At 52.9% G+C, this 10,541-nt stretch overlaps 1 protein-coding gene across 1 annotated transcript in view; it reads right to left on the bottom strand.

Moving 5' to 3' along the window:
• Positions 1-2,137: 2,137 nt before the first annotated feature.
• Positions 2,138-10,541, bottom strand: part of Muc5ac (mucin 5AC, oligomeric mucus/gel-forming) — a 31,986-nt gene continuing 23,582 nt past the window's right edge. The window contains 18 exon segments of the mRNA NM_001419868.2: positions 2,138-2,761; positions 3,212-3,320; positions 3,424-3,481; positions 3,671-3,790; positions 4,211-4,309; positions 4,386-4,508; positions 5,038-5,075; positions 5,292-5,396; positions 5,748-5,910; positions 6,410-6,441; positions 6,568-6,668; positions 6,794-6,884; positions 7,396-7,574; positions 8,204-8,405; positions 8,651-8,834; positions 8,927-9,177; positions 9,539-9,713; positions 10,179-10,372. Of these exon segments, the coding sequence (NP_001406797.2) occupies positions 2,479-2,761; positions 3,212-3,320; positions 3,424-3,481; positions 3,671-3,790; positions 4,211-4,309; positions 4,386-4,508; positions 5,038-5,075; positions 5,292-5,396; positions 5,748-5,910; positions 6,410-6,441; positions 6,568-6,668; positions 6,794-6,884; positions 7,396-7,574; positions 8,204-8,405; positions 8,651-8,834; positions 8,927-9,177; positions 9,539-9,713; positions 10,179-10,372 (2,507 nt within the window). The 3' untranslated portion in view covers positions 2,138-2,478.

Genomic DNA, 10,541 nt, shown 5'->3' with positions numbered 1-10,541 from the left:
GTAGGCTCCTGTCCAGCTCTTTGGCTCTTTTCAGAAACAATGCATTGCACAATCTGGCTGAGGCTGTGGTGGGGGAGGGTGTGTAGGTAAGAAAGGTAGCCATTCCCACCCTGGGGTATGAGATCTGGTTGCTTCCTGCCAGCACACCCGCCACGATTCTAGGCAGAAGTGACTAGGAGGGAGGACCTCAGTCCATGGGTACTCCAAGAGCTAGGGGATTAATGACCACCGCACTACCCCACTGAGAGGAAGAGGTGGCTCTCTGGGATACCTGATACTCTCCAGGGGCAATGGCACTGATTAAGGACTGGCAGCCACTAAGAGGTCAGTGGGGTAAGCGGGCAGCAGAGTAGACTCCCATAGCCAGCCAGCCTTCTTGCCTATACGAAAGGTCACGGTGCCTCAACCCGGAAGTGTCCCTCTCGGCACTGGTTGGGGATAGGGATCAAGCTTCAAAGCAGCCCATACCATGGGAAGCAAACAACGCAAACTGTAGGGCTAGGGGGAGTGTCTGCAACCCTTAATACTATGCTGATAGGACTTGTCTGCCTGAAACCCAATGCCAGGCATATTGTGAGGCCTGCCATTGGGACAAAACCCTTCTGACTTGGGGCCAGACAGGGACTAGATATATCTCTGATTTTCCTAACTTGAAGATTACATTCAGGCAGGATGGACCTGAAGGTGTCTTGGCAATCAGACCAGGCCTTGACTGGCAGGGCCGACAGACAGGTAGAAGGACTGTAGTTCTCCAGCTGAGCTGAGAGCTTGCCTGTCCAGTGGGAACATCTAGGAAGAACTAGAGGGCTGTTCTTACAGGTTCCCTTAGACTCTGGGAAACTCCTGTCCCCTCTAAGGCTTCAGTTCTGCTTTGTGCTGTCCACAAGGAGCAGTCTACCCAAGAACAAAAGCCCAGATCCAGAAGCCACAGAAGCCCAGACACAAAGGGGCAGAACTGGGCTTGCTCCACCTTATGGTGGCTTTGAGGAACACAACTGAACTCCAGAAAGCTGGTTTCCCAACTGGCCATGAAGGGTTGCAGGAGCCCCAGACTAGACCCAGCGGAGCCTGGTTCTTATATCTGAGGCAGCATGAAATAGAAGCACTGGACACTGAATTCCTGGAGGCTGGGCTTGAATACATGAGTCCGGGTTCCCATGTACGCTGCCAGCTTGCTGCCTTGCTGGGTCAGACACAAAGGCCTATGTGAGAACTGTGTTCCCCCCTCAGGCCACGCCACAGACATTTAGACAGGATCGGACCACAGCCCACTCTATCTACTCCACACATGTCCAGTGACCACAGCTCTGAGGTTCCCACCCTAAGCCCCAGGATGCTTCCAGGGACACAACAAGGTCTAGCTGTTTATCTCCTGTCTTGTCAAGTTATAGCTCCTGCTTGCTAGAAGTGTCTAGGTCCAAAAGACTGACATTTTACCCTCTGCTCCTAGTGTCTACTCTAGAATTATTCACCCTGCTGCCCTCCATGTGTCTGCTCTTGAGTTCTGGAGCAGCTGAGCACTGGAAAGCGGAATGGGCTACTCAGCCTCCACTTCAGGCCTCTCTGGGCCATGGGATATCCAAAGTTGCTTAGCTTAGCTGGTCACCACCAGATCCCTCTCATCCGTTCATACATTGATACGCTTACCCATTTACCACTCAGTCAACCACTTGACCATCAGAGCCTTCATCCACCCCCACAATAATCCACTCCTTCATTCTCCCACTCATTCACTAATTCCCTCACACGCTCACTCCACCACCCCTTCCTAACTTATTCACTCATTCTCCCACTCATTCAATTACTTACTCATTCACTAACTCACTCATTCATTCACTAATTCACTCAGACATTCTTCCATTGTCCTCTCCAAGGATGCTTTTGACTCTGAGCATCATCCAGGCTCTTGCCAGCGTCTGTGTAGTGACTGTCACCTTTTGGGATGTACCCTCTCTGGAAAAAGAGGCAGAGGACTCCTCAGTGGCCTTCACTGGGCTTCCAGGCCCCTAGTGAACAGCCTGACATATGAGCTCTCTAGAATACAGGCCCGACCTTGTTCAGCTCCTGTATCATGTTTGCTTGTTTTTGTTTTGTTTGTTTGTTTGTTTGTTTTAACAAAACAAAACACACACAGAGAGAGAATCCACAAATGCTCTTGAGTATATTTATAAAACATATTGGTCATTTCCTGGGGATGGGGGACACAGGAGCAGGGCTGAGGTGAGAGCGAGGCTGATACCTGCATCCAAGTGACTGTCACTCCTGGGACCCTTTGGTGATAATGAAGTTCTTTCAAAAGGAGCCCGTGGCCATCACGCTCCTAATCAGTGGAGAGGGGCCTCTCCCACCTCCAAGAACATCCGGGGTCCCTCTTGAAGAGGAAGCAGCAGGTAGGTAGAATTCAAGCCACTTGGACTAAAGTACACGTCCTGCTGGCCTCAGGAGGACTTCTTGGTTGGGACGGCAGTGCTGCTTGGTTTACTGGAAAGGCCCAAGGGTGTCCTCGCTGACCCTGGATGCTGACTGCTGGCCAGGTTCCTCACTTTCCTTGGACTTGAACTCTTGTTCTGAGGACTCTGAGTGGCTTGTGTCACCTGGAGCATGGCACCGCTGGCCCAGGCAGCCACACTTCTCAACCTGGGTGTAGCTGAAGGTCCGACTGGAGCCGTCATCACAGTGCAGAGTCACACTCCTCTGTGAGGTCTGCAGCTCCTGGCAACACTCACACGTGTGTTCCACCGTGTTGGCCTCCAGAGAGTACCTGTGAGTAGACCTGCTCAGCACCCGGTCTTGCTGGGAGCTGTCTGCCCCTGCCATAGATTCCATGTCCAGCTGGCATGGTGCCAAGCTCCTGAGGTCCTTGTCACCCTGTCTTCAAGACCCTATTTACTCACTTGCCAATTGCCCTGGGGCAAATGTTTCTGCTACAGCTACCATTGGCCACCAAGTGTCCTAAGTCTACAACTAGATGCACAGGAGGTCCCTGCTGAGTACCTTATATCTCTGATGCGTCCACAGATACCGCCTTAAAAGTAGTCAGTACAGCCCAAGGAGCTTGGAACCCTGCTGATGCTACCTCGGGATTCATGAGTTATTAGAACAGTCTAGAAGTCCCTCTTTCTCACTCTGCCCTGCAACACACACCCTACTCCACCCCTGCTACCAATAGCACTTCTGAACACCCTCTGGGCTCCCTGGCACCCATACATACATGGAGGTGCTGTCCCCACAATTGCCCTGGCAGTAGGAGAGGCTCACTGGGCCCTCAGAGCTGCAGTTTTGCTGACGGATGATCTGCTGTCTTTGGTGCACTGTACATTCTGGGAGGACAGGAAAAGAGGCAGAAGGCAAAAGTGTCTGTTCAGTAACATCCTGGGTGCCCCAGCCTGGGATCACCCCCTTCCTTGTCAGATCCCCACTTACTCTGCTGGGGTACGAGACAGTCATAGCAACATCCGTCTTCTCTCAGCTGAGCCCAGTCCTGTGCCAACAACGGGCCATTGTGAATGTCAAGGGTAATAAGGCATTGAGAAATGGAGGAATAAGACATGAGGCCAAAGGCAAACAAGACTAGGAAGCCCTTCCACTAGAGAGGATGTGCCGGCTGGTCATACAGCACTGCTCTCCCTCTCATCTCCAGGGAGCTGCCCTTTAGGAAGCCTACACTTACTTGTGGACAGTTGATCTTGGGGCACTCTATCTTCACTGTCACCACCGTGAGTACATCTTGGAATTTCTCACACTTATGAGTCACACACGGGTTCCCAGGTTCTGGCCAGAACTCACCAGGCTGCAAAGAGGCCCAGGCTGCATAGTGAATGTCCATCCTCTGTCTCCTTTCAGCCTATTGCTTCCAGGGAGACACTTGCATAGGCCAGGCAAATGTCTGCGAGATAGGGCTTCCCAAGAGCCCCCAAGGTTCTAGGACCTTTTCTACTCAGCCTGGAACCCTCCCAGAACCCTGCATGATCATCCCTGAGCTTCCAGGATTTAGGCCACTCGGGTCCAGTGCCCCCCCCAGAACCCTGATTGCTCTGTTCACAGATGTTGTCCGTTTTGTATTTTCTATACCTAGGTTAGAGACTTGGAGTAGTTTGGTGAGTGTTGTGGCTTTGCCCCAGCCTGGATGGAACCTTTACAGAGATGTGGTCTGCTGTTCCCAGCCTCAGTTCCCCTTCCTGAGGTCACCTAGCATGGCCCAGCAACTCACCTTGTAGAGGGAAGTGGAGTTATTGCTGTTTTTAAAGGGGCAGGTCTTCGGTACACACTGGCCACAGCAGTGCCCTGGAGTCGTCTGGTAGTCAAAGCCCTGAGGAAGAATGGTGCTGCCTGAGTTCAGGCCAGAGGCACAGGCTGGTGAGAGCAGAAATGGGACCAGTGCTCACCTTAGGACATTGGGTGTTACAGAGCTCAGTCTCACAGTTGACTACAAAGACATCAGAAAAGGCATTGCTGGAAACTTCACACAGGCATCTTTCACATAGGCTGGAGGAGACCACGTCACCAGGCTGGAAAGAGTCCCAGCTGGGCATTAGTGGGCTCAGGCTTGAAAGAGACTCTCCCTATACTCCAACTGGCCAGTTGCCCTGGCTGCCCATCAAGCCAATTCATTCCCTTGGTGTTTATTGTGAAGAGACCGTGATTCAGGTGCTGTCATGAGGCGGAACCTATAACTCTGTCTCTATGTCAGGGCACCCATGATACCACATACTTGGGGAATGGCATAGAAAAGCACTGCTAGGGGAATTGAGGTGCTGGCATATCCAGTATCATTTCAGGGAGCAGAGAGCTGCTAGAATCCTGATGGTCCTAGATGCCAGGTATTGGCAGCTTCAAGGATACGAGGGCCAACTTTAACTACACTGCTCTGAGCTATGTCCGTGGAGGCTTTGTTCATGGGTCTGGGCAGGGTCTAGAGAGGCTCAAGAGCTCCTTGGCTTCTCAGATGTCCACCTGAGCTCCAAAGGGCTAGTGGGAAGCCCCAAGTGAGAACTCAGTCCCTGTAGGCTGGAAAGCCTGAACACCAGTGATTCCTACCTGGTACAGAGTCCCGTTGACGTCACAGCCCTTCTGACCTGTTCAAAAGACATACTGGCTGCAGCCTGGGCCTTGCAGGGCACAGCCTGGCTTCTGCAGCAGTAAGTTCTGCTGCTAGATACTGGACCGCGTCAGGCTTCCTTCCCACCAAAGGCAACCTCCCATCTCCGAGTATCCGAGTATCCGTAACCCCATCCTTCCCTGGGGAATTCCAGACCCCAGTGTGGCTTAGTGCAGGGGTTAGGGGCACTTACTGCTGCAGTTCTGGCTTGGGCAGCAAGTTCCCTCCTCATATGTGACTATCAGGCTAGAACTCTCCGGGCAGTGCAAAGGAGGAGGGCAGTGGCTGGAGTTGCAGACTGTGGGTAGAGAAAGCTGTCAGAGGCTGGGCTTCCTCTATACATGCTTCTCTTCTGCTCTAAGAGCCCATCCCCCAACCTCAGGATGTCACGGCAGCTCCCAGAACCCCAGGAGCAGGCTCCTCAAGTTGGGCAGAGGAGTCTCCACCACACGAAACTGAAGAACACCTGCTTGCTAGGAGATTGTCAGCTCAGGACACAGCCAGGTCCCTTGGGCAATGTGCAAAGCCTGGGAAAGCATGGCTTCTCCTCCCCGCCTCCTGAGACCATGTACACAGAGCTGGCTGCTGACTCAGTGTACCTCAAGAGACAGTCCTACCCATGGATATGGGGGCAGTAGCAAAGGCTCACCACAGCTGAACTGGGAACAACACTGGCCAGCCTCCAGGGCTACAGACACCGGCACAAAGCCGGGTTCTGGACAGGTGGGCTGGGGGCATAACTTCTCTTGGCAGGTCAGCGTGCCCTCCTTACAGATGCAGTCCTGGCAGTTGATGCTGATGGTGTGGCCCGGCTATGAGGGAATGACACATGAGCCTGACCTGTGAGTGAACTGCTCAGCCCAGGGGCAGCTGTAGCCAAGCCTCACAGTCAAGCCCCACATGTGCTGAGGGCCTGTGCAGCAATCCTGGGGAGAAGGCTTCCCAAGGGCAAGGCCTGAGGCACGGAAGGCCAAGCATGGAGGTCAGGAGCTGAGGTGGGAAAGGGGCTTCATTTAGTGAGCAGCCCTTCCCTACAACTCATAGCATGTCTCTTCAGGGAATAAGGAGTCCCAGGAAAGAACAGGGCTAAACCAGTCCTTATGAGACACCCAGCAGCTCCAGAACACAGGCAGGACAAGCCCCAGGGAAGATGACCTTCCTGGATCCTGTTGGGGACACCAATACTCTCCCTGCCTTCACCTGGCCTTTGGCACACTAAGAAAGCCCCCACCCCAGCCCTACACCGCCTTCGTTGGCAGTGCCTCCCGCCTCAGTCTCTGGTCCCCAGAGACCATCACCATTTATACCTACCTCCACAGGTTCCCCATGAGGCCCCAGACACCCTGTGGAGAAAAGTTCTGTCATTTGTGTGGCCACAGGAATAAAACCCATTGGGCACCACAGTGGGATCTGGGGTCAAGTCACATCCTGGCCCTCTAAACCCACACCCCATGCCCTTGGGGACATACATTGGCAGGAAGGCACGCAGATTGAGTCGTTAGAACTGAAAAGTGTCATGTCATCTGGACAGAAGCAGCCCTCTGACTTAGGACCAGCCTTTTGAATGGCCCTGTGAAAAACAGAATTGATGGGTCCTTCACCCCCCAAGTAAGAAAGGGTCCAGCTTCCGAGAGTCAAATGGCAGAATTGAATACCCAGGTTTGTCAGCCCTGTGAACAGAGTACTGGTACTTACAAGCTTAGGCTGATATCATCATTCCTGTAGCAGTAGTGAGGGTTGGAAGGACCACAAGGCTGGTATACTTGGTTTTCAGGGCACGTGAATGCTGCATGGAGAGAGAGTCACACCTGAGAAGCTGTCTCAAGGCCCCACTTCTGGGTTCCTCCAAGCCCCAGCCATTGCTGAGTGCTGACACCCACTTAGAAGTCATTGATGTGGCCCTTTAATACAGTCCCTCATGTTGCGGTGACCCCACAACCATAAAATTATTCCACTGCTACCTCATAACTGAACTTCTGCTACTCCTTTGGATCTAATGTAAATATCTGATGTACAGGATATCTGATATGGGACCCCTTGACCCACAGGTTGAGAACTGCTTGTCTAGGTCCTTAGCTCTATTGTTTGTCCAAGACAGGCAGCACCCCAAGCCCTAAATCCAAAGACACCTTAACTTGACAAACCCCCTTTCTCACAATAAACCCAGTGCTTGTAGACTTCCCTCCAGGGAAGACTGGTCCTGAGTCTGGATGTCCTTCTCCTTACCCAGGCTATCTGCCTAGTGCTCCTAAATGCTCACAACAGAGGATAGAAAGGTGACTTGGCTGGGCACTCACGACAGGTGTTGTTGGTATGGCTTCTCCAGGGGATGCACACGCCTTGGGCTGCACATAGTGATGCATAGAGCTCCAGGCCTGAGCACACCACCTCCAAGTCCAACATGTGGCAGTAGTCAAATAAGCAGCCTTCATAGAACTGCAGCGGGGGGATGATGTCATGGCAGAGCTTGAAGACGCTGTCGGTGAGCAGAGACAACCATGGGGCTGAGTACATCCATTCTATTCAACTTGCCACCCAGAGACGGACTTCCAGATCTGTGACATCCCCTCAGAGGCAAGGTCCTGGGCAATGACTAAGTACCTATGAGACTGTCTTCCAAGGGCATCCCACCTCTGTGTGTTCCAGAAAAGATATTAGCCACAGCATTGCTTCCTGATATGCCTCTCCCCTTAGGCTCCCTCATTCTGAAACCCAGGCCTCTCCCCTCAGGCTCCCTCATTCTGAAACCCAGGCCTCTCCCCTCAGGCTCCCTCATTCTGAAACCCAGGCCTCTCCCCTCAGGCTCCCTCATTCTGAAACCCAGGCCTCTCCCCTCAGGCTCCCTCATTCTGAAACCCTGGGTGTTGCCCAGGTGCAGGCAGTGACTGATGCTCATTACCACTGAGAGGAGCTGGTGGAGGACTTCAGAGATGAGCCAACACAGCCACTACCAGCCCTACAATAGCATTCCAGCAACAACCACTTGACAAAATCCACAGAGACAATGCCCAGAGCCTGGAACAAGGCAGGTCTCACTTTTCTTAAGGACCATGTAGCTTTTGGCAGATGGGGCCAGCAAGGTTACCCCACTTCTTGGAGTCTTACTCGCTTAGGATGAGCTGACAGAGTGGCGATGGTGAGCACGGAGTAGGTGTAGACCTGGGTACCATTGAAGTTGGTGTTGGTGGAGGCCCTTGGCAGGAAGGCTGGTTGGGCACCTTCCAGTGGAGGGACATCTCAGAACAAGAGGAGGCTATGGAACCTCCAGGCAGGCGGCATTCATCCTTTTTGTCATTGGTACAAGTGCCTGCAGATAAGACAGGGGTGAGTCAGCTGGGCAGCAGGAGACCTGTGCCCAGTGTACTCCCGTTGAGGAGCAGAACTGGCATCGTGTTGCACTCCCTTTCCTGTGCATCTGGCTTCCCCAGAAGTCAGCTTGGTTTCCGGTGTACAGCAAAGCCGCCAGGGAACAACAGATGTGAACCATGTGGTCCACAGTCTGAACTCCCTCTAGGCCCATGTGGAGGCTACACTATCCAGAGTGGAGCTTACCGCATTGGCCCTCCGTGTTGTTGGCAAACAAGTTGAAGGGCACCTCAACTGAGAAGATGAGGCCTGAAAACATGACCTGGACACCAATCTCTTGGATGGTGACATACATCTTGATACCCACACGGGAGATGATAATGCCATTCTGCTGGAAGCCAGGACTCACGACCTTGTTGTTGAAGATGATCTGGATACAGGCAGCAGCAGAAAGTTTAGGATTAGGGTCCCTATCCCAGACCAAGCCTGCCAAAACCCCTCCACACGCAAGGGCGTGCCCACCTGGTTGGTCATGACCCCGTGAACCGGCCTGCGGGTCAGCACCACACGGTCCTGGTGGTACTCGACAATGATGGACTGTGGGCAGGAAACACTGTCTCCCAGGTCACAGTAGTAGTTGTCAATGAGCACACGGAAGTCTCCAAACACAGGCACAATCTGCTGCACCAGCACGTATGTGCAATTGTCCAGAAAAGTGTAGTAGGTGCCGTCAAATGTGATGTAGTGGGGGTCACCCCAGCCGCTGCAAACACCTGTGGGTGCCGGGTAGCTTATAGCAGGGCCTCCATACCACCTCATGAAGTGACTCTTACCCAGCTAGTCCAACCCCTCCCCTGTTGCCTGCAAATCAGAAACTCCAGAAACCATTGTACCCTTCTGACACACACGGATGGTGCCTTCAGACTGTGGCCTGGCAGGCCCTTCATAAGCTGCTGAGATTCTAAGACACAGAGGAAGCTTCTCTTCTTCCACTGGGGTCTATGGCTCTGGGACTCCATTCTCTCCACTTGGCATTCCCATCCCTGCCTTGATAATGGAAAATCTTTCCTAGTGTCCACTTCATTCTCTCCTCCTCTGTCATGCCTCCCCTTGTTGAACCCTAGTTCCACTCACACTGGCACTGGTAGTGCTGGCAGCAACCGTCCTGGTCATCCACCTTCAGAGGTGGGTAGCCATTGGCACAAGATGGCTCCTTCACCTCTGGACACTGGCGTGGGCTCAAAGAGACAACATTGTTGCCCTCACATGTGGCTTGGGAACAATTAGGCATGGGCCAGGTCTCCCCTTTCTGCAGAAACAAAGCCAGTTGTGGGTCTGAGTCCTGAGCCATGGGACCATTCTTCAGTTTTCAGGGTTGTATCGCCCCATTCCAGCCCATGGTCTCACCTCACCCCTGCTAACATATGGAACTGGATATAAGGGCGCATGATATGGAACTGCCCCTCCCCATATGTCATGCCTTCCCACGTGCCACTACGTCCATGGAGTACACCATCCCCTCTGCCACCTGCACTCTCACTGGGGGTACTTTTAAGCTCCAGCCCCAACACCCCCCACTCCTTGGCAAGAACATCCGTATCTGCAAAGCACAGACCAGCCCTGCAAGGCCATAAAAGAACCCAGCCCAAAGCTCACCCTGTGTCAACTGGGGACTGGTGATCTTCATGGGGATTGACGCTGAAGTCTAATTGCAAATACACAAAGGTCTGCACAGTGGCCATGAATCTCCAGAAAGAACGGAAGATAGACTTACCAGTCTTGGAGGAAACACATTGCACCAATCCCGCTCAGTGACAGGTGGGGCGGTAGATGTGGATAGAGTTGGTGTACGGGGTGGCATGGTGGAGGGGCAGTCCTGACTAACCCCTTTGACCACCTGACAATCATGGCTGCACATCGCATAGTAACAGTGGCCGTCAAGGTCTGTCTGGTTGTAGATGATGGTTCCTGCCAGACAAAGAGGTATGAAAAAGTTGGGAAGGCCCTGGGAGAAAAGTCTGCTTCCAAGGTAGTGGGCTCCCAGCCTCAAGACTTTCTACTTAATAAAAGGATAAGACGAGAAATGTTTGAAGGCAAATGGGGCACCATGTGCCGAAACCAAGGATGTTCACATAAG

This window comes from Rattus norvegicus, chromosome 1, assembly GCF_021556685.1.
Source record: "Rattus norvegicus strain SHRSP/BbbUtx chromosome 1, alternate assembly SHRSP_T2T, whole genome shotgun sequence".
Classification (NCBI taxonomy): domain Eukaryota; kingdom Metazoa; phylum Chordata; class Mammalia; order Rodentia; family Muridae; genus Rattus; species Rattus norvegicus.
Note: the sequence above shows the minus strand (reverse complement) of the source record. Positions and strands in the feature narration are given on the sequence as shown.